Here is a 23447-nt window from a genome sequence, read left to right on the forward strand (position 1 = left end):
AATGGAGAGATGAGAAATCTTGGACAACAACCTCCTCCTCAGTAAGAGCATTGGAAGATCGGGATGCGTGGCCTGGATTTTTCCAGCATGGACAAACGAACCCGAAACACACAGCCAGGCGCAAACTAACGGGTGGCTCTCGTAAGAAGCATCTCAGGGTCCTGGAGTGGCCCTACGCAGGCTCCCAAGACCTGAACCCCACAGTAGAAAATCTTTGGAGGGAGCTGAAAGTCCGTATTGCCCAGCGACAGCCCCGACACCTGCAAGGATCTGGAGAAGGTCTGTATGGAGGAGTGGCACAAATCCCCTGCTGCAGTGTGTGCAAACCTGGTCAAGAACTACAGGAAACTATGACTACTGTAATTGGCACGAGTTCAAACAGGTGCAGTTAATACAGGTAATGAGTGGAGAACAGGAGGGCTTCTTAAAGAAAAACTAACAGGTCTGTGAGAGACGGAATTCTTACTAGTTGGTAGGTGATCAAATACTTATGTCATGCAATAAAATGCAAATTAATTACTTAAAAATCATACAATGTGATTTTCTGGATTTTTGTTTTAGATTCCGTCTCTCACAGTTGAAGTGTACCTATGATAAAAAATTATGGACCTCTACATGCTTTGTAAGTAGGAAAACCTGCAAAATCGGCAGTGTATCAAATACTTGTTCTCCCCACTGTACTTATATGTACAGTTGAAGTCGGAAGTTTACATCCACTTAGGTTGGAGTCAACTCGTTTTTCAACCACTCCACAAATTTCTTGTAAACAAACTACAGTTTTGGTAGGTCAGTTAGGACATCTACCTTGTGCATGACAAAAGTAATTTTTCCAATAATTGTTTACAGACAGATTATTTCACGTATCATTCACTGTACCACAATTCCAGTGGGTCTGAAGTTTACATACACTAAGTTGACTGTGCCTTTAAACAGCTTGGAAAAGTCCAGAAAATTATGTCATGGCTTTAGAAGCTTCTGATAGGCTAATTGACATAATTTGAGTCAATTGGAGGTGTGCCTGTGGATGTATTTCAAGGCCTTCAAACTCAGTGCCTCTTTGCTTGACATCATGGGAAAATCAAAATAAATCAGCCAAGACCTCAGAAGAAAAAGTGTTGACCTCCACAAGTCTGGTTCATCCTTGGGAACAATTTCCAAACACCTGAAGGTACCACGTTCATCTGTACAAACAATAGTACGCAAGTATAAACACCATTGGACCACGCAGCCATCATACCGCTCAGGAAGGAGATGCGTTCTGTCTCCTAGAGATGAACAGACTTTGGTGCAAAAAGTGCAAATCAATACCAGAACAACAGCAAAAGACCTTGTGAAGATGCTGGAGGAAACAGGTACAAAAGTATCTATATCCACAGTAAAACGAGTTCTATATCGACATAACCTGTTATGCCGCTCAGCAAGGAAGAAGCCACTGCTCCAAAACCACCATAAAAAAGCCAGACTACGGTTTGCAACTGCACATGGAGACAAAGATCGTACTTTTTGGACAAAACTCCTCTTGTCTGATGAAACAAAAATAGAACTGTTTAGCCATAATGACCATCGTTATGTTTCGATGAAAAAGGGGGAGCACCATCTCAACCGTGAAGCATGGGGGTGGCAGCATCATGTTGAAGGGGTGCTTTGCTGCAGGGGGGACTGGTGCTCTTCACTAAATAGATTGCATCATGAGGGAGGAAAATGATGTCGATATATTGAAGCAACATCTCAAGACATCAGTCAGGAAGTTAAAGCTGGGTCGCAAATGGGTCTTCCAAATGGACAATGACCCCAAGCATACTTACAAAGTTGTGGCAATATGGCTTAAGGACAACAAAGTCAAKGTATTGGAGTGGCCATCACAAAGCCCTGACCTCAATCCTATRGAAATTTTGTGGGCAGAACTAAAAAAGCATGTGCGAGCAAGGAGGCCTACAAACCGAACTCAGTTACACCAGCTCTGTCAGGAGGAATGGGCCAAAATTCACCAAACTTATTGTGGGAAGGCTACCCGAAACGTTTGACCCAAGTTAAACAATTTAAAGGCAATGCTATCAAAACTAATTGAGTGTATGTAAACGTCTGACCCACTGGGAATGTGATGAAAGAAATAAAAGCTGAAATAAATCATTCTCTCTACTATTATTCTGACATTTAACATTCTTAAAATAAAGTGGTGATCCTAACTGACCTAAAACAGGGCATTTTTTACTAGGATTAAATGTCAGGAATTGTGAAATATTGTGTTTATAAATATATTTGGCTAAGGTGTATGTAAACTTCCGACTTCAACTGTAAATATTCTCATTCACCCCTTTAGTTTGTGTGTATTAGGTAGTTGTTGGGGAATTGTTAGATTACTTGTTAGGTTTGTGTGTATTATTAGCGTTGTTGTCTGGGGAATTTGTTAGATTACTTGTTTAGGTTTTGTGTATTAGGTTGTTGTTTGGGAATATGTTTTAGATTACTTGTTAGGTTTGTGTGTATTAGGTTGTGTGGGAATTGTTAGAATACTTGTTAGGTTTGTGTGTGTATTAGTTGTTGTTGGGGAATTGTTGGACTTCTTGTTATAAATTACTGCCTATTGTAACTAGAAGCACAATATTCGCTTCACTCGCATTAACATCTTGCTAACAGTTGTATGTGACCATACATTTTGATTTTGATTTGATCTTGTTATAGAGCATTAACTGGAATCTAATGATGTAATTAAATGTTTGCTATTTGTTATTGGTACTGCTCGGGCCTCCAGGGCCAAATCTGGGGGCCCCGTAAACTGCTAATCTTTTAGAGTACATACATATCACCTACTGTGCCAATCTGGTGCCTTTTATCACCAACCCTTATTTTTATACTGAGACCTGACATTCTTAGTAAGCAACCTACACTAGTATACAAAAGATGAAGATTATTTTTTAATTCCTCCTCATTATCAAACACAGGAAATCATCATACAATAAATGACAAATGTCAGTTAACAAGTTGCTGACACAAAATCTTAGAAAGAATTAAAAGCAAGTTTTTTTTGTTGTCTAATTAGCATTTCTGTCCAGGAGATGTTTCCCGAGAAGATCCGTTTTTAGTTGTCTTAGTTAGCATTGTCTCCAGGATGTCCGAAAGACGGTTTATTAGTATGTCTAGTTAGCATTTTGTTTCAGGGATGTCCCGAAGAGACGTTTTTAGTTGTCATTAGCATTGGTTCCAGGGATTCTGCCGAAGACGTTTTTAGTTGTCTAGTTTAGCCATTTTGATATCCAGGGAATGTCGCCGAAGACGTTTTAGTTGTCTTAGTTAGCATTTTGTTCCAGGGATGTTCCCGAAGACGTTTTTAGTTGTCTAGTTAGCATTTTGTTCCAGGGATGTTCCCGAAGACGTTTTTAGGACGTTCTTGCGATGCAGTTATATTGCCCTCTGGAGGTTGTCTAGTTCCCATTTGTTTTCCAGGCAACAAGGATGTTTTTTGGGAAGTTTTTGGAATGCTTTGTCATTGTCCCCTGGAGGTTTTGTCTAGTTCCCGGTTTGTTACAGGGATGTCCCCGAGGACGTTTTTAGGACGTTCTTGGGCATTGTTGCATTGTCCCCTGGAGGTTTTTTATCTCGCTCAAATGTTGTCATTTTGACATTTTGCATCCCCATGTTGTAAAAATGAATCACATGAGATCATGTTTTAACATGTATAGTTTCATGTTATCACATGTTGCTTTAAAATGTTGTCACATGTTGTCACACAAGATCACCTGGGAAATGCATGTGTTTTATCTGCAAGGGAAGCGCTATAAAAGTTGAGCAAATCATTATTGTTATTTTTACCTGTAGTGACGGCAGCGGAGATTCTGTGAGTAGAAAGAGTGGCGGTCCTCTTTGGTCTTGGTTGTGGCAAAGATGGCTACATCAGACTGGGACCCTCCCATCTCTATGCTAGCGCCCACATCCTTCTCCACACTCACAATCACCGGTCCCACAGGTACGCTTACAGACACCTTCGCCTCATTACTCAAACCCCCCTTCCATTTTGTAGAGATCTCGTTGGTAGTGGACTGTGCCAGGTTACTGGAGGAGAGAAGAGGAGAGGATAGGTGAGGAGAGGAGAGCGGAGGAGAGATGTTTACTGTCCAATGTCCATCAAGTAAACAGTCAGAAACCATCCTACTCACCTGACAGAGGCATGAGAGTGGCTGGAGATATCCTCAGTACAGTGGCTGTAGGGCCTCCAGTCTACAACAGACAGAGGTATTTTCTGCAGCTCGTTTCCCTGTAGGGGGTTACTACACAGTGTACACGTTTTACTGGGAGATAGGTAGGTCCTCAGGTCGATCAGGTAGGCCCCTTTACGTTTCAGGGTCACCACGTCAAACCCCTCCCCTGCCAGGTTGTGGCCGGGGACGAAGGGTGCGGAGTCACACAGGGATTGGCTGGCAGTACGACAGGTGAGGGCGGAGTCCAGTTGAGAAAGGAGAAGGAGGAGAGGAAGGGAGAAGAGGGGAGGGGCTGATAAGGGCATTACTGAACTAAAGGGAAGGAGGCGATGGAGTAGAGAGAGAGAGAAAAATAAGGAGAGCGATGAGAGGAGTGGGGAAGAAAATGGCAGAGACAGAAGGGATGAGAGAAAGTGAGAGGTGTGGGGAGAGAGAAGGAGAGACAGACTGTTTAAACTCCATGATGTGAAGGTCTTTGTGACTTGAAATGAAAAGCTCTATATACAGTGCATACGGAAAGTAATCAGACTCCCTGACTTTTTCCACATTTTGTTATGTTTACAGCCTTATTCCAAAATGGATTAAATAAAAAAGTTTCCTCATCAATCTACACACAATACGCATAATGACAAAGCAAAAACAGATGTTTTTACATTTTGGCAAATGTATTAAAAATAAGAAACAGAAATACCTTAGGCTGGGTTTCTGTGTGACATTGTGTGACATTGGCTGACGTAAAAAGGGTTTAATAAATATATATTGATTTACATAAGTATTCAGACTGTTGTTATGAGACTCGAAATTGAGCTCAGGTGCACCCTGTATCCATTAAACATCCTTGAGATGTTTCTACAACTTGATTGGAGTCCACCTGTGGTAAATGCAATTGATTGGACATGATTGGGAAAGGCACACACCTACCTATTGAAGGTCCCACAGTTGACAGTGCACGTCAGAGCAAAAACCAAGCCATGAGGTCGAAGGAATTGTCAGTGGAGCTCCGAGCCAGGATTGTGTCTTTGCACAATCTGGGGAAGGTTACCAAAACATTTCAGCAGCATTGAAGGTCCCCAAGAACACAGTGGCCTCCATCATTCTTAAATGGTAATAGATTTCAACCACCAAGACTCTTCCTAGAGCTGGCTGCCCGGCCAAACTGAGCAATCGGTGGTAAAGGGGGTGACCAAGAACCCGATGATCACTCTGACAGAGCTCCTTTGTGCAATTTTCAGGCAGAAGCTAGTTTTAAACTAAATAAATGTTGACAGCGGAAACATAGCCTATGCAGCCATGACGCACACTGCCTATATGCACATGGAACAAGAGAAGCCTAATGTGCTTTTGTTGCTATATACTTCCTGTTTAGAAACATTTAAAAAACAACGTTTTTTCCACGTTTAATTTCATTTGATTCTAGACCAAGCATAGCCTCCCCTGCCCAACCACACTGTCACGTATACTCCCTCTCTGGCCTCTAGGTCAACAGGCTGCTTCTTATGGCACACACCTGTCACCATCGTTACGCACACCAGCTCATCATCAGACTCACCTGGACTCCATCACCTCCCTGATTACCTTCCCTATATATGTCGCTCCCTTTGGTTCCTTCCTCAGGTGTTATTGTTTCTGTTTCTTGTCTGTGTGTTGTTCGTGCTACTTGTTTTGTTCATTTGTTTATTAAATTATGCACTCCCTGAAACTGGCTTCCCGACTCCCCACGCACACGTTACACAAATGAGCGCAACCAAAACAAAATGTATCTACAATATTGAAAAATGTACAGTCAAAACAAAATGTGTCTCAGGGCTACACACAGGCTAAATACAACACACAAAAGGTATTGACTGCCCACCCTTGAAAGACAGTCAGCAACCAAGTTGTTGTTTGTCCTTCCCGCGGACTTGTCTGATTTCAAGGAGGAACTCCTGCAGTATGAGACTTATTATGATCAGTATAGACCCCCAGAGGGGTAGAGACTAAAGAGCCAGTACCAAATTCAGCGTCTCCTTCTCAATAGTCAAATGGTGTTTTTGATATAAGGCCAATTTCTTTGAAAAGTACCCCATGGTGTGCTCAACATTGTTATTGTCTTTCTGTAGGACCACAGACCCTGCTCCTACATCGCTGGCATCGGTGTACAAAGCAAATGGACGACAAAAATCCGGAGCAACTAGCACCGGGCAAAGACCAAAAGGGTTCCAGCATTTTGTAACCCGAAAGGAAGATGAAGGTAGGAAAACAAGTGACAAAAACAATTATTTGGCACACTCAGAGAGACCTGCAAATTTCCCTTCAGCGGATTGAACTTGCTAGCGTACTTAGCAGCACCAGCACAGTCCACACAATCATCGACCCTGGGCAAAGGGTATGAGTCCGACTTAGTAATGGCATTGAGTTTCCGAAAATCGGAACAAAACCACAGAGACCCATCCTCCATAGGTGCTAATATAACGCTAAGGTGCTGCAACAGATTTGTTTTCGTGTTCAAGGTACTAATATACAGGGTGAACTCCACAGACTGTTGCCATGTTGTACAATTCTGTGCTCAAGCATGAACTCATCCTCACTGCAGAGTTTCTCTCTCTTTTCAGGATTCACTCGATAGGTATGTTGTTTGGTTTGGGCAGAGACCCCAACGTCAATGTCTGAGTTGGCACATCTGAGAATGAACCCTGATATTTTAAAAGCAGGGCAACAATGTTGCCTTTTTCGTCCACAGGTATGTGTGCCAAAAATACATCAATGTTTTCCAGAATCTCTGAGTTGCTCAGCTGACCAACAGGTACAGGGTCTGTTGGGCTTTCCTTATGCTCTCGAATGAGTACTGGGCTTTCCTTATGCTCTCGAATGAGTACTGGGCTTTCCTTATGCTCTCTAATGAGTACTGGGCTGCCTGTATTAGCTTCGTCGTTGATGGAGTAGTGGGCTTCACCTTATCGCTCTCGAAGATACTGGGCTTTCCCTTATTGCTCTCTAGTGAGTACTGGGCTTTCCTTATGCTCTCTGTGAGTACTGGGCTTTCCTTATGCTCTTAATGTGTCTGGGCTTTCCTTATGCTCTCGAATGAGTACTGGGTTTCCTTATGCTCTCAGTGAGTCCTGGGCGCTTCCTTTGCTCTCTAATGAGTACTGGGCTCTTCCTTATGCTCTCTAATGAGTACTGTGCTTTCCTTATACTCTCTGAATGAGTACTGTGCTTCCTTATACTCTCGAAATGAGTACTTGGTTTCCTTATGCTCTCGAATGAGTATTGGGCGCTCCTTATGCTCTCAAATGAGTACGGCTTTCCTTAATGCTTCAATGAGTACTGGGCTTTCCTTATGCTCTCTAATGAGTACTGGGCTTTCCTTATGCCTCTATAACTTGGGCTTTCCTTATCTCTCTAATGAGTACTGGGCTTCCCTTTATGCTCGTCTAATGAGTACTGGGCTTTCCTTTGCTCTCGAATGAGTATTGGGCTTCCTTATGCTCTCGAATGAGTATGCGTTCCTTATAGTCTTCTCAAGGAAGACTATAGTCAATGGTGACGGTAGTGGCCACAGGCAGAAGATGACTACCGGTGTCCACCAACTTCTCCGCCTGATATCAGTGAGTGAAGTATGGATTCAACGTGTTGACATGACACAGCCAGGGTTTTTTTCTGTACTCCTGTTGCATGACATAATCCAGATGCAATTTTTTTCATACTAGGTAAGGCCAGAAAACGTGTTTCTAATGATGACCCTAGAATAAGCAACAAACCGAACTTGGTCCCCACACCAAAAGTGTCAGCTTTCGGACCTCATACCAAACTTCATCATTTCATTTGCGCCAGTTCCCTAGATTCTCACTGGCCAACTCGCAGCGCGGTGCAAGTCGGTATCGAAAACGCTAAGGTGCTCCAACAGATTTATTTTCGTTGTTCAAGGTATTGTCCTGCAACGACCTTTCTCTCTCAGCAAGCTCAAAGGACCTCTGACATGATGTCCAAACAAGAGCTTTAGGACTAAAACCGAGAGATTCCTGAACAACTCCCACACTGCAAACAGCACAAGAGGGAGCCCTTCATCCAGTCTTTCTCAAACTCAAAGCAGTAAGCTCTCAACATAGACTTCAAAGTCTGATGAAATTTCTCAAAAGCACTTGAGACTTTGAGTGGTAGGCACTAGAGTGGAAATGGTAACATTGTAGCACATGCCTTTGACATGAAATACAAACTTGGTCTGATTGCACTACATGGACGCTAAAAGGTTGAACATAATTTCACCAGGACTTAACAATAACTGGGAGATTTCCGGACCTTAACACTATCGAGTTCATATTCCCAGACCTATCACAACTGGGAGATATTCACCAGGACGTTACAAACTGGAGATTTTCACCAGGACCTTAACAATACTGGGAGATTCACCAGGCCTTAACAATACTGGAGTTTCCCAGGACCTTAACAATACTGGGAGATTTCACAGGACCTTAACAATACTGGGAGATTTCACCAGGACCTTACAATACTGGGAGATTTCACCAGGACCTTAACAATACTGGGAGATTTCACCAGGACCTTAACAATACTGGGAGATTTCACCAGGACCTTAACAATACTGGGAGATTTCACAGGACCTAACAATACTGGGAGATTTACCAGACCTTAAATACTGGGAATTTCACCAGGACCTTAACAATACTGGGAGATTTCACCAGGACCTTAACAATACTGGAGATTTCACCAGGACCTTACAATACTGGGAGATTTCACCAGACCTTAACAATACTGGGAGATTTCACCAGGACCTTAACAATACTGGAGATTTCACCAGGACCTTAACAATACTGGAGGTTCACCAGGACCTTAAAAATACTGGAGATTTCACCAGGACCTTACAATATCTTGGAGAATTTCCAGAGACCTTAAACAATACTGGGAGATTTCACCAGGACCTTAACAATACTGGAAGATTTTCACGCGACCTTGACAATACTGGGAGATTCACCAGGACCTTGACAATACTGGAGATTTCACCAGGACCTTGACATACTGGGAGATTTCACCAGGACCTTAACAATACTGGGAGATTTCACAGGACTTAACAATACTGGGAGATTTCACCAGGACCTTAACAATACAGAGAGCCATGATTTTCCTCATTGCAATGGCTTTAGGCAAACAAGTGGCAGCCACATGATGGTTAAGAGAAACTAGTTACCAATCTTTGTTTTGGGCAAAGGACCAACACAGTCCAACAGAACCTTGCTGAAATGTTAGTCAAAAGCAGGAAATAGGCCGCAAAGCGACAACCAGATAGCTTGGTTCGTTTTACCCATCAGTTTGCAAACGTGACAGGATTTACAGTAAACCACAATATCCTGTTTCAGAACAGGCCAGAAGAAGTTACACAAGATATGGTCATACGTCTTGTTGATCCTAAGAAGGCCTGTCATACTACAATCATGAGCTAACCTCAGTATCTCTTGTCGAAGTGTAACTGTAATGACCTTTGGTGTTTTGAAAGGAGAGGTCAACGGAGTACTTCCAGATCTATCTCCCTTCGCCGCGCTTCCAGATCCATCTCTTTTAATCAAATGGCATGCGCACATTATTTTTGTTCTAGTCTGGCTGCACGTTCTTTTCCCCTTTCCTTCTGCTGAAGTCTGAATTTCTGTTGCTCCAATCTCTCCTCACATTCTCTTTCCCTTTCCTTCTGCTGAAGTCTGAATTTCTGTTGCTCCAATCTCTCCTCACATTCTCTTTCCTTGTGCTGAAGTTTTAATTTCTGTTGCTCAAATCAAATCAAATTAAGTCACATTTTATTGGTCACATACACATGGTTAGCAGATGTTAATGCGAGTGTAGCGAAATGCTTGTGCTTCTAGTTTCGACAGTGCAGTAATATCTAACAAGTAATCCAACAAATTCACAACGACTACCTTATACACACAATGTAAGGGGATGGAATAAGAATATGTACATATAAATATATGGATGAGAGATGGCCGTGCGGCATAGGGAAGATAGAATAGATGGTATAAAATACAGTATATACATATGAGATGAGTATGTAGGATATGTAAACATGATTAAAGTGGCATTATTTAAAGTGACTAGTGATACCATTATTAAATCCATTTATTAAAGTGGCCAGAGATTTGAGTCTGTATGTTGGCAGCAGCCTCTCCATGTTAGTGATAGATGTTTAACAGTCTGATGGCCTTGAGATGGAAGCTGTTTCTCAGTTTCTCTGTCCCAGCTTTTTCACCTGTACTGACCTCGCCTTCTGGATCATAGCAGGGTCTTTTAGGCCTTCCTGTGACATCGGGTGCTATAGGTGTCCTGGAGGGCAGGTACTTTGCCCCCGGTGATGCATTGTACAGACCGCACTACTCTCTGGAGAGCATTGCGGTTGAGGGCGGTGCAGTTGCCATACCAGGCGGTGATACAGCCCGACAGGATCCTCACGATTGTGCATCTGTAGAAGTTTCAGAGGGTTTTAGGTAACAAAACAAATTGATTCAGCCTCCTGAGGTTGAAGAGGCGCTGTTGCTCCTTCTTCACCATGCTGTCTGTGTGGGTGGACCATTTCAGTTTGTCTGTGATGTGTACGCTGAGGAACTTAAAACTATCCACCTTCTCCACTACTTTCCCTTTGATGTGGATGGGGGCTGCTCCCTGTGCTGTTTCCTGAAGTCCACAATCAGCTCATTTTGTTTTGTTGACATTGAGTGAAAGGTTATTTTCCTGACACCACACTCCGAGGGCCCTCACCTCCTCCCTGTAGGCTGTCTCATTGTTGTTGGTAATAAAGCCTACCACTATAGTGTCATCTGCAAACCTGATGATTGAGTTGGAAGCGTGCATGGCCACGCAGTCATTGGTGAACAGGGAGTACAGGAGAGGGCTGAGAACGCACCCTTGTGGGGCCCCAGTGTTGAGGATCAGCGGGGTGGAGATGTTGTTTCCTACTTTCACCATCTGGGGGCAGCCCGTCAGAAAGCCCAGGACCCAGTTGCACGGGGCGGGGTCGAGAGCCAGGGTCTCAAGCTTAATGATGAGTTTGGAGAGTACTATGGTGTTGAATGCTGAGCTGTAGTAAATAAACAGCATTCTTACGTAGGTATTCCTCTTGTCCAGATGGGAGAGGGCAGTGTGCAGTCTGACGGCGATTGCATCGTCTGTGGACCTATTGGGGCAGTAAGCAAATTGGAGTGGGTATCAGGTAGGGTGGAGGTGACTAGTCTCTCAAAGCACTTCACAATGACAGAAGTGAGTACTACGGGGTGATAGTAATTTAGTTCAGTTACCTTAGCTTTCTTGGGAACAGGAACAATGGTGTCCATCTTGAAGCATGTGGGGACAGCAGACTGGGATAGGGATTGATTGAATATGTCCGTAAACACACCAGCCAGCTGGTCTGTGTATGCTCTGAGAACGCGGCTAGGGATGCCATCTGGGCCAGCAGCCTTGCGAGGGTTAACACTTTTAAATGTTTTACTCACATCAAACACGTTGAAGGAGAGCCCACAGTCTCTGTATTGTCCTCAAAGCGTGCAAAGAAGTTGTCTAATCTGTCTGGGAGCTAGACGTCAATGTCCGCGACGGGGCTGGTTTTCTTTTTGTAATCCGTGATTGTCTGTAGACCCTGCCACATATGTGTCATGTTTGAGCCGTTGAATTGCGACTCTACTTTGTCTCTATACTGACGCTTTGCTTGTTTGATTGCCTTGCGGAGGGAATAGCTACACCGTTTGTATTCGGTCATGTTTCCAGTCGCATTGCCATGATTAAATGCGGTGGTTCGTGCTTTCAGTTTTGCGCGAATGCTGCCATCAATCCACAGTTTCTGGTTAGGGAAGGTTTTAATAGTCACAGTGGGTACAACATATCCAATGCACTTCCTAATAAACTCGCTCACCGAGTCAGCGTATACGTCAATGTTGTTCTGAGGCTACCCTGAACATATCCCAGTCCACATGATCGAAGCAATCTTGAAGCATGGTATCCGAATGGTCAGACCAGCGTTGGATAGACCTAAGCAAGGCACGACCTGTTTTAGTTTCTGCCTTTAGGAGGGGAGCAACAAGATGGAGTCATGGTCAGATTTGCCGAAGGGAGGGCAGGGGGCGGGCCTTGTATGCATCGCGGAAGATAGAGTAGCAGTTGTCCAATGTTTTTCTCGAGCGGGTACAACAATCAATGTGCTGGTAGAATTTAGGTAACCTTGTTCTCAAATTAGCTTTGTTAAAATCCCCAGCTACAAAAATGCAACCTCAGGATATATGGTTTCCAGTTTACATAGAGTCCAGTGAAGTTCTTTCAGGTTAGAGGTGGCTGCCCTATATGCATAGACTTGAAATCTGTCACAGGTTAGATGTCATCTTGGAACTCCCTGAGGGTGCCACTGGAGGGCATCCCTATGTTTTCTAGAGTTCAGGTAAGCCTGATTGGGTTTATTGGGTTCACCTGGTGTATGACTATTTAGGTTCCTTGGTGGACTGGGCCAGTTGCTCAGTTCTCTTGTTTTGTGTAGTACTCATGTGCAATTTCTTTGTTGTATTTTCTGTGAAGACTTCAGTAAACATTCTGTATTTACCCTCACCTCTGCCTGCTGTGTTTCTCTGCGCCTGGATCCAAGTTCGTACTAGAGTTATTGTCACAAAATCACTGGTCACTTTAATAATAATGTTTACATATTTTGCATTACTCATCTCATATGTATATACTGTATTCTATTCTACTGTATCTTAGTCTATGCTGCTCTGACATTGCTCTTCCAAATATTTATAAATTCTTAATTCCATTCCATTACTTTGGATTTGTGTGTATTGTTGCGAAATTGTTAGATATTACTTGTTAGATATTACTGCACTGTTGAAGTTAGAAACACAAGAAATTCTCTACACCCTCAATAACATCTGCTAAACACTCAGCCAAAAAAGAAACATCCTCTCAATGTCAACTGCGTTTATTTTCAAACTTAACATGTGTAAATATTTGTATGAACATAACAAGATTCAACAACTGAGACTTAAACTGAACAAGTTCCACAGACATGTGACTAACAGAAATTGAATAATGTGTCCCTGAACAAAGGGGGGGGGTCAAAAGCAAAAGTAACAGTCAGTATCTGGTGTGGCCACCAGCTGCATTAAGAACTGCAGTGCATCTCCTCATGGACTGCACCAGATTTGCCAGTTCTTGCTGTCAGATGTTACCCCACTCTTCTACCAAGGCACCTGCAGGTTCCCGAACATTTCTGGGGGGAATGGCCCTAGCGCTCACCCTCCGATCCAACAGGTCCCAGACGTGCTCAATGGGATTGAGATCCGGGCTCTTCGCTGGCCATGGCAGAACACTGACATTCCTGTCCTGTGGAAATCACGCACAGAACGAGCAGTATGGCTGGTGGCATTGTCATGCTGGAGGGTCATGTCAGGATCAGCCTGCAGGAAGGGTACCACATTAGGGAGGAGGATGTCTTCCCTGAAACACACAGCATTGAGATTGCCTGCAATGACAACAAGCTCAAGCCGATGATGCTGTGACACACCGCCCCAGACCATGACGGACCCTCCACCTCCAAATCGATCCCGCTCCAGAGTACAGACCTCGGTGTAACGCTCATTCCTTCGATGATAAATGCGAATCCGACCATCACCCCAGGTGAGACAAAACCGCGACTCGTCAGTGAAGAGCACTTTTTGCCAGTCCTGTCTGGTCCAGTGATGGTGGGTTTGTGCCCATAGGCGACGTTGTTGCTGGTGATGTCTGGTGAGGACCTGCCTTACAACAGGCCTACAAGCCCTCAGTGCAGCCTCTCTCAGCCTATTGCGTACAGTCTGAGCACTGATGGAGGGATTGTGCATTCCTGGTGTAACTCGGGCAGTTGTTGTTGCCATCCTGTACCTGTCCCGCAAGGTGTGAAGTGTTGTTACACGTGGTCTGCCACTGCGAGGACGATCAGCTGTCCGTCCTGTCTCCCTGTAGCGCTGTCTTAGGCATCTCACAGTACGGACATTGCATTTTATTGCCCTGGCCACATCTGCAGTCCTCATGCCTCCTTGCAGCATGCCTAAGGTACGTTCACGCAGATGAGCAGGGACCCTGGGCATCTTTCTTTTGGTGTTTTTCAGAGTCAGTAGAAAGGCCTCTTTAGTGTCCTTAATTAATTATCATAACTGTGACCTTAATTGCCTACCTTCTGTAAGCTGTTAGTGGCTTAACGACCGTTCCACAGGTGCATATTCATTAATTGTTTATGGTTTATTGAAAAAGCAATAAACTGAAAACCTACAGGACAGTAGACCTCCAGGAAAAGGGTTGGACTGAAAACCTACAGGACAGTAAATCTCCAGGAAGTGGGTTGGGCTGAAAACCTACAGGACAGTAGACCTCCAGGAAGAGGGTTGGACTGAAAACCTACAGGACAGTAGATCTCCAGGGAAGAGGATTGGACTGATAACCCACAGGACAGTAGATCTGCAGGAAGAGATTGGACTGAAAACCTAAAGGGCAGTAGTCTCCAGGAAGTGGGTTGGACTGAAAAACCTACAGGACAGTAGATCTCCAGGAAGAGGATTGGACTGATAACCCACAGGACAGTAGATCTGCAGGAAGAGGGTTGGACTGAAACCTACAGGACAGTAGATCTCCAGGAAGAGGATTGGACTGAAAACCTACAGGACAGTAGATCTGCAGGAAGAGGGTTGGACTGAAAACCTACAGGACAGTAGATCTCCAGGAGAGGGTTGGACTGAAAACCTACAGGACAGTAGATCTCCAGGAAGAGGGTTGGGCTGAAAACCTACAGCGACAGTAGATCTCCAGGAAGAGGGTTGGACTGAAAACCTACAGGACAGTAGATCTCCAGGAAGAGGGTTGGGCTGAAAACCTACAGGACAGTAGACCTCCAGGAAGAGGGTTGAGGCTGAAAACCTACAGGACAGAGACTCCAGGAAGAGGGTTGGGCTGAAAACCTACAGGACAGTAGATCTCCAGGAAGAGGGTTGGGCTGAAAACCTACAGGACAGTAGATCTCCAGGAAGAGGGTTGGGCTGAAAACCTACAGGACAGTAGATCTCCAGGAGAGGGTTGGACTGAAAACCTACAGGACAGTAGATCTCCAGGAAGAGGTTGGACTGAAAACCTACAGGACAGTAGATCTCCAGGAAGAGGGTTGGACTGAAAACCTACAGGACAGTAGATCTCCAGGAAGAGGTTGGACTGAAAACCTACAGGACAGTAGATCTCCAGGAAGAGGGTTGGGACTGAAAACCTACAGACAGTAGATCTCCAGAAGAGGGTTGGGCTGAAAACCTACAGGACAGTAGATCTCCAGGAAGAGGGTTGGGCTGAAAACCTACAGGACAGTAGATCTCCAGGAAGAGGGTTGGGCTGAAAACCTACAGGACAAGTAGATCTCCAGGAAGAGGGTTGGACTGAAAACCTACAGGACAGTAGATCTCCAGGAAGAGGATTGGACTGAAAACCTACAGGACAGTAGATCTGCAGGAAGAGGGTTGGACTGAAAACCTACAGGACAGTAGATCTCCAGGAAGAGGGTTGGACTGAAAACCTACAGGACAGTAGATCTCCAGGAAGAGGGTTGGACTGAAAACCCCCAGGACCCCCAGGATTTCCAGGAAGAGGGTTGGGCAGCCCTGGTTTAGAGCTTACAGCACCTGGCATTCCCAGGTGGTCTCCCATCCAAGTACTAACCAGGCCCGACCCTGTTCAGCCACTGAGGTCAGACGAGATCAAGCATGTTCAGGGTGATATGGCCACAAGTGTATTTTCTATCCCATTTTCTCCCTGAATTACGACCTTGGCTCATCGCTGCAACTCCCCAATGGGCTCATTCATGTATTTAATCGCTCAATCACTTGTTCATTAACCCTTCAGTATTGTGTAAGCGCATGTTTTCTTTGTGACATGTGTGTGTCAGAGTGTACTTAGGTTCTGGAAAGCCCTCATGCTATGTTTTCCCCTGAGATGCCATTTGCCTGTCCACATACAACCATTGTGTGTGCTTATACATGCGTGTAAATGTTCATGTGTAATTCTATGTGTGTTTATATGTACTGCATGGGTGTGTGGCCATTAGCCCGTGTGTTTATATGTACTGCATGGGTGTGTGGCCATTAGCCCGTGTGTTTATATGTACTGCATGGGTGTGTGGCCATTAGCCCGTGTAATTCTATGTGTGTTTATATGTACTGTGTCGGTGTGTGGCCATTAGCCTGTGTGGGCGTTGTACCAGCTGTGACCTTGAGTTTGTATGTCCTTGTGGATTTCGACAGTCCAGCTAGAGTTCGTTGGCCGGAAAATGACTCTTGGCCGAAGTCCAAATCCACTAGAAACCTCCTCTAATTCTTACAGCTTCCCCACAGAAAGTTAAAGAGCCATCAGTAGCACCTTAGAGGCGGCTGCTCTATATACATAGACTTGAAATCACTGGCCACTTTAACAATGGACCACTGGCCACATTGTCACAATGTTTACATATTTTGCATTACTCGTCTCATATGTATCTACTGTATTCTATCCTATTATATTGCATCTTAGTCCATGCCGCTCTGACATTGCTCGTCCAAATATTTATAAATTATTAATTCCATTCCTTAATAACAGCCATTAGACTTCCTGCTGGTCTTATAACTTCTCGACAGGAAATCTCCAGAATTACAGAATTATTAGCTTATTATTATTACTTAATATTCAAATTACAGAGTCTCATTATTATTAATTATCATTAGAATTACATAGTCTTCTCAACAACACACACACCTGTTGAACCAAAAGATGATGATTAGGTGAAATATTTTGCATTTTACCATTATCCTGACAACTGCCAAACCTTTGTTTGGTTAATAGACTAGTGACAATTTAAAAGTCACACCACTCTAATGATTTTGGATTGAATTGAAATACCCAACTATGATATGAAAAAACACATTTTAAATCTGTGAAGTCGCAAATCTGACAAAGATTCCTCTGAATCTTAACCTTGTCGTTAAAGCCTTTAAATCCGCTCACCTGTTTGAATTGGTGTGAGTGGTTCTTCAGTTTGTCCTCAGATCTGGAGTCAGTGATGAAGTCTGTCTCTCCCTCCTCTCTGTCTGTCTGCTTCTCTCTACAGCCAGGGATGGTCTTTTATACAGAACAGCTGAGTTTCTGACTACGACAAACTTTGAAAAAAACTTTCCTAAAGCCAGTCTTAACCCTTTACACTATTGGAAATCAGCCTGTATTGATAGAGGTAAATTGAAATGTTTCTTACAGAAGAAGTATGTAAAGTATGCAGTTCAAGAAATAGAGTTAAGAAAATATTTACTAAAAGTGAAAATAAATAAAATAAAAAAGTAACACAAGAAAATGACATAACAATAAGGAGGCTATATACAGGGGGTACCGGTACGAAGTCAATATGCGGGGGTACAGGTTAGTTGAGGTAATTTGTAAAGTGACAACGCATGGATAATAAACAGTGGGGGTCAATGTAAATAGTCTGGGTGGATTAATTGTTCAGCAGTCTTATGGCTTGGGGGTAGAAGCTGTTAAGGAACCTTTTGGTCCTATACTTTTTGGGGGCCTTCCTCTTACACCACCTGGTATATAGGTCCTGGATGTCAGGAAGCTTGGCCTCAGACATGTACTGGGCTGTACGCACTACCCTCTGTAGCGCCTTACGGTCAGATGCCGAGCAGTTACCATACCAGGCAGTGATGCAACTAGTCTGGATGCTCTCGATGGTGCAGCTGTAGAACTTTTTAAGGATCTGGGGACCCAGGCCAAATCTTTTCAGTCTCCGGAGGGGGAAAAGGTGTTGTCGTGCCCTCTTCACAACTGTCTTGGTGTGTTTGGACAATGACAGTTCATTGGTTCTTTGGTGACACCAAGGAACTTGAAACCCTTGACCTGCTCCACTTCAGTCCCGTTGATGTTAATGGAGGCCTGTTTGGACCTCCTTTTCCTGTAGTCCACGATCAGCTCCATTGTCTTGATCACATTGAGGGAGAGATTGTTGTCCTGGCACCACACAGCCAGGTCTCTGACCTCCTCCCTATAGGCTGTCTCATCGTTGTCGGTGATCAGGCCTACCACTATTGTGGCATCAGCAAACTTAATGATGGTGTTGGAGTTGTGCTTGGCCACAAAGTTGTGGGTGAACAGGGAGTACAGGAGGGGACTAAGCATGCACACCTGAGGAGCCACAGTGTTGAGGATCAGCGTGGCAGATGTGTTGTTGCCTACCCTTACCAACTGGGGTGGCCCGTCAGGAAGTCCAGGATCCAGTTGCAGAGGGAGGTGTACCAGGGTCCTTAGCTTAGTGATGAGCTTTGTGGGCACCATGGTGTTGAATGCTGAGCTGTAGTCAATGAACAGCATTCTCAAGTATGTATTCCTTTTATCCAGGTGGGAAAGGGCAGTGTGGAGTGCAATTGAGATTGTGTCATCTGTGGATCTGTTTGGGCGGTATGCAACTTGGAGTGGGTCTAGGGTTTTCCGGCATGATGGTGTTGATGTGAGCCATGACAAGCCTTTCAAAGCACTTCATGGCTACCGACATGAGTGCTACGGGGCGGTAATCATTTAGGCAGGTTACCTTCACTTTATTTTTGGCACAGGAACTATGGTGGTCTGTTTGAAACATGTAGCTATTACAGCCCTGGTCAGGGAAAGGTTGAAAATGTCAGTGAAGACACTTGATAGTTGGTCCACGCATGCTTTGAATACATATCCTGGTAATCCGTCTGGCAACCATGGCTTTGTGAATTTTGATCTGTTTAAAGGCCTTGCTCACATCGGCTATGGAGAGCGTGATCACACAGTCGTCCGGAACAGCTGGTGCTCTCATGCATGCTTCAGTGTAGCTTGCCTCGAAGTGAGCATTAAAGGCATTTAGCTCATCTGGTAGGCTCGTGGCTGTGCTTCCCTTTGTAGTCCGTAATATTTTTCAAGCCCTGCCACATCTGACGAGCGTCAGAACCGGTGTAGTAAGATTCAATCTTAGTCCTGTATTGACGCTTTGCCTGTTTGATGGTTCCTCTAGCATAGCGGGATTTCTTATAAGCGTCCGGATTAGGGTCCTGCTCCTTGAAAGCGGCAGTTCTAGCCTTTAGCTTGGTGCTGATGTTGCATGTAATCAATGGCTTCTGGTGGTTTTCCAATGATTGCACGTTGGCCACGGAGGGAAGTGGTGGTTTACCTACTCGTCGGCAAATCGCCCTCCCCTTTTCCTCCATATTTTCTTCACGCTGATGACAGGGATTTGGGCAGTATATCCTTTGCGTCGGACTCATTAAAGAAAAAATCTTTGTCCGGTTCGAGGTGAGTAATTGCTGTTTTGATGTCCAGAAGCTATTTTCGGTCATAAGAGACGGTAGCAGCAACATTATGTACAAAATTAGTTACAAACAATGCAAGATTTTTTTTTTTGCATAGTTAGGAGCCCGTAAAACAGCAGCCATCTCCTCCGGCGCCATTGAGTTGGAGATTATGGGATAATTATTAGACTAAAGTTGAGGACAACACAGTTAAGACAAAATCAACAGTATGTTTGGATTCAATGTGCATTTTACATTTACATTTACTTTTTGCCGTGTTTTTTGATAAAGAAATCTGAAAATACTCTTGATACATTCAGTAACATGATAAGAATATTAATGGAAAATGTCATCAATCATTTGAAAGCGTTTTCTATGCCAACATGGCTAAGTTACAAAATACGATCTTACAGTGTTAGTCTTTCACAAGGACATTCAGAGAAGCTGATCGTAATTTCTGTGTACATACAGTCTTAGAATAAAAGTGCCATCTAGAACCTAAAAGGGTTCTTTGGCTGTCCCCATTGGAGAACCCTTTAAATAACGTTTTTTGGTTTCAGGTAGAACCCTATCAGGTTCCATGTAGAACTCTTTCCCCAGAGGGTTCTAAGTAGAACCAAAAAGTGTTCTACCTGGAACCAAAAAGGGGTCTCCAATCGGGACAGCCAAAGAACTCTTTTGGAACGCTTTTTTCTAAGTGTAGAATAGAGTGTGGAATAGAGTGTGGAATAGAGTGTGGGATAGAGTGTGGGATAGAGTGTGGGATAGAGTGTGGGATAGAGTGTGGGATAGAGTGTGGGATAGAGTGTGGGATAGAGTGTGGGATAGAGTGTAGAATAGAGTGTAGAATAGAGTGTGGAATAGAGTGCAGAATAGAGTGCAGAATAGAGTGTAGAATAGAGTGTGGAATAGAGTGTAGAATAGAGTGTAGAATGGAGTATAGAATAGAGTGTGGAATAGAGTGTAGAATCGAGTGTAGAATGGAGTGTAGAATAGAGTGTAGAATAGAGTGTAGAATGCATCCAGATGCGCGATCGCCACCAGATGTATTCACAATATGACATACACTAAAAAACTTAAGGGTTCAACATGTTTTTTTTAAAGATCTTCAAAGTTCTTCAAAGACCCTTAGGATCCTTGGCACTGAAGATTGCCCCCAAAAGGTTCTTCCAAGAACCCCACGGGAGGTGGGCTTCATTGAGGAGCCTCCTTAGTTGATGGGGGTTCTTGCAGGAACCTAACTGCCCAACTGGAACATTTGGATTTGAATTTGGAAGGACAGCAGGTGCAGGTACATAACTGAAGAATGTAAAGATCTCCTCAATTGAGAATTGGAAATTATGCAGACAATTACATTAATGGATTACATTCATCTATCTGCAATATTAAAGCTGATCACCCCCTAAAAAAACATAATATTGTTTTATGATGCCATCTACCATCTATCTTTTCATATCTGTGCAAATCTTCCAAAACAGAAAATGGACAGAATTCAATGGATATCAATCAACAAAGAGGTAAGAATACAGTGGCAAGAAAAATTATGTGAACACTTTGGAAATACCTGGATTTCTGCATAAATTGGTCATAAAATGTGATATGATCTTCATCTAAGTCACAACGAGACAAACACAGTCTGCTTACACTAATAACACACAAACAATAATACGTTTTCATGTCTTTATTGAACACACCTTATAAACATTCACAGTGCAGGGTGGGAAAGGTTTGTGAACCTTTGGATTTAATAACTGGTAGACCCTCCCTTGGCAGCAATAACCTCAACCAAACGTTTTATGTAGTTGCGGATCACACCTGCACAATGGTCAGGAGGAATTTTGGACCATTCCTCTTTACAAAACTGTTTCAGTTCGGCAATATTCTTGGGATGCCTGGTGTGAACTGCTCTCTTGAGGTCATTCCACAGCATCTCAGTCGGGTTGAGGTCAGGACTCTGACTGGACCACTCCAGAAGGAGTATTTTCTTCTGTTGAAGCTATTCTGTTGTTGATTTACTTCTGTGTTTTGGGTCGTTGTTCCGTTGCATGACCCAACTTCTGTTGAGCTTCAATTGGCGGACAGATAGCCTAACATTCTCCTGCAAAATGTCTTGATAAACTTGGGAATTCATTTTTCTGTCAATGATAGCAAGTTGTCCAGGCCCTAAAGCAGCAAAGCAGCCCCAATCCATGATGCTCCCTCCACCATACTTTACAGTTGCGATGAGGTTTTGATGTTGGTGTGCTGTGCCTTTTTTTCTCCACACATAGTGTTGTGTGTTCCTTCAAAACAACTCAACTGTAGTTTCATCTGTCCACAGAATATTTTGCCAGTAGCACTGTGGAATATCCATGTGCACTTTTGCAAACTTCAGAAGTGCAGCAATGTTTTTTTTGACAACTTTCAGTTCACCCAGCCACAATAGAGTTATAAGAACCCTATATTATGTTGCAAAAAACAACCATTTGACGCAATTACAGCATTAGAACATAATCTTGCAATTTTGTTCTCAGAGTTGCCACCCATTCCCCCACTAACAAGTGAACCCTCACCCACGGAAGATTGATCTCTGACCTCAGCAGCGATGCAAATCCTTACTATGCCAAAGGGCTGAAAAAACTGCAGAAATTGCGACAGACGCCCTCCAAAATAGACCATCAGGCACAGGTCTTGTGAAGGTTCTCTCCAGTTTGGCCCTAAACTATGCCCACCAGCAGAGACGGACAATGGTCCAATACCTCAGTGCCCAGCAGAGGCACGAGCAGGAAGCTGTTGGCGAATGAACGACTACGCTATACTTGCCACAGCTTTGAAAATAGAAATCAGTAGTTCTGCGACTCGCAAACACGACCGCTCGTTGGCAAACAATGTCAAACAAGCTCGGAATGAACACCCACAAGCCTACTATCATAGGCTTCATTCAGCTTACTTTGGCATGCTCACTGAAACAGGATGTTTCTGTCGAACATGTATCCCAACTTCATTAACTACATGGGCCCTACTGCCCACGTTGGTTTGCCAATCTCGGAACACCGAGAGCTTGTGAGCATAGCTTTTGAAGCATAGAAAGCAAGCTAGGCTAAGAGCCCGGACAACTCGATTTTCGAGCTTGGGCGGGAACAATCACTCCAATTGGAAGGTGCGGCGTCAGGGACAGGTGTCTTCAGGGACAGGTGTCCGTCAGGGACAGGTGCAGCAGAAGTAAACACTTGGAAAAAACAGAAACAGTAGACACTTTGTTGCTGCCATGTTGTGCTGCTAACATGTTGTGTTGTTGCCATGTGGTGTTGCTACCATGTTGAGTTGTTACCATGTGGTGGTGTTGCCATGTGGTGTTGTTGCCATGTGGTGTTGTTGCCATGTGGTATTGCTGCCATGTGGTGTTTGTTACCATGTGGTGTTGTTGCCATGTGGTGTTGTTGCCATGTGGTGTTGCTACCATGTGGGTTTGTTGCATGTGGTGTTTGCTACCATGTGGTGTTGTTGGGTCCATGTTGGTGTTGCTACATGTGGTGTTGTTTGCCATGTGGTGTTGTTGCCATTGTGGTGTTTGCTTGCCATGTGGTGTTGCGCCATGTGGTGTTGCTGCCATGTGGTGTTGCTGCCATGTGGGTGTGTTTGCTACCATGTGGTGTTGCTACCATGGTTGTGCTGCTGCCATGCTTGTGACTGCTGCCACATTGTGTTGCTACCATGTTGTTCTTCTACCATGTGGTGTTGTTGCCATGTGGTGTTGTTGCCATGTGGTGTTGCTACCATGTGGTGTTGTTGCCATGTGGTGTTGTTGCCATGTGGTGTTGCTGCCATGTGGTGTTGCTACCATGTTGTGCTGCTGCCATGTTGTGCTGCTGCCACATTGTGTTGCTACCATGTTGTTCTTCTACCATGCTGTATTGTCGTGTGTTGCTACCATGTTGTGTTGTCTTAGGTCTATCTTTATGTAGTGTTGTTGTGT

The 23447-nt window shown here is 44.1% G+C and overlaps 2 protein-coding genes and 1 pseudogene across 2 annotated transcripts in view; all 3 read right to left on the reverse strand.

The window, feature by feature from the left end:
• The window catches only part of LOC112074195 (perforin-1-like), a 43098-nt gene extending 25781 nt beyond the window's left edge, over positions 1-17317 (reverse strand). Inside the window, exons 1-3 of the mRNA XM_024141412.2 lie at positions 17202-17317; positions 4155-4508; positions 3811-4050 (exon numbers count right to left, since the gene is read on the reverse strand). Coding sequence (XP_023997180.2) covers positions 3811-4050; positions 4155-4501 — 587 coding nt within the window. The 5' untranslated portion in view covers positions 4502-4508; positions 17202-17317. The remainder of the gene's footprint in view (positions 1-3810; positions 4051-4154; positions 4509-17201) is intronic.
• The window catches only part of LOC112074194 (perforin-1), an 89423-nt gene that overhangs the window by 31992 nt on the left and 33984 nt on the right, over positions 1-23447 (reverse strand). The window contains exon 8 of the transcript XR_011476922.1: positions 489-588. The gene's annotated coding sequence lies outside the window, so the exon portion shown is untranslated. The remainder of the gene's footprint in view (positions 1-488; positions 589-23447) is intronic.
• On the reverse strand, positions 15836-15954 carry LOC112074196 (5S ribosomal RNA; annotated as a pseudogene).

Source organism: Salvelinus sp. IW2-2015, unplaced genomic scaffold (genome assembly GCF_002910315.2).
Source record: "Salvelinus sp. IW2-2015 unplaced genomic scaffold, ASM291031v2 Un_scaffold2532, whole genome shotgun sequence".
NCBI lineage: Eukaryota > Metazoa > Chordata > Actinopteri > Salmoniformes > Salmonidae > Salvelinus > Salvelinus sp. IW2-2015.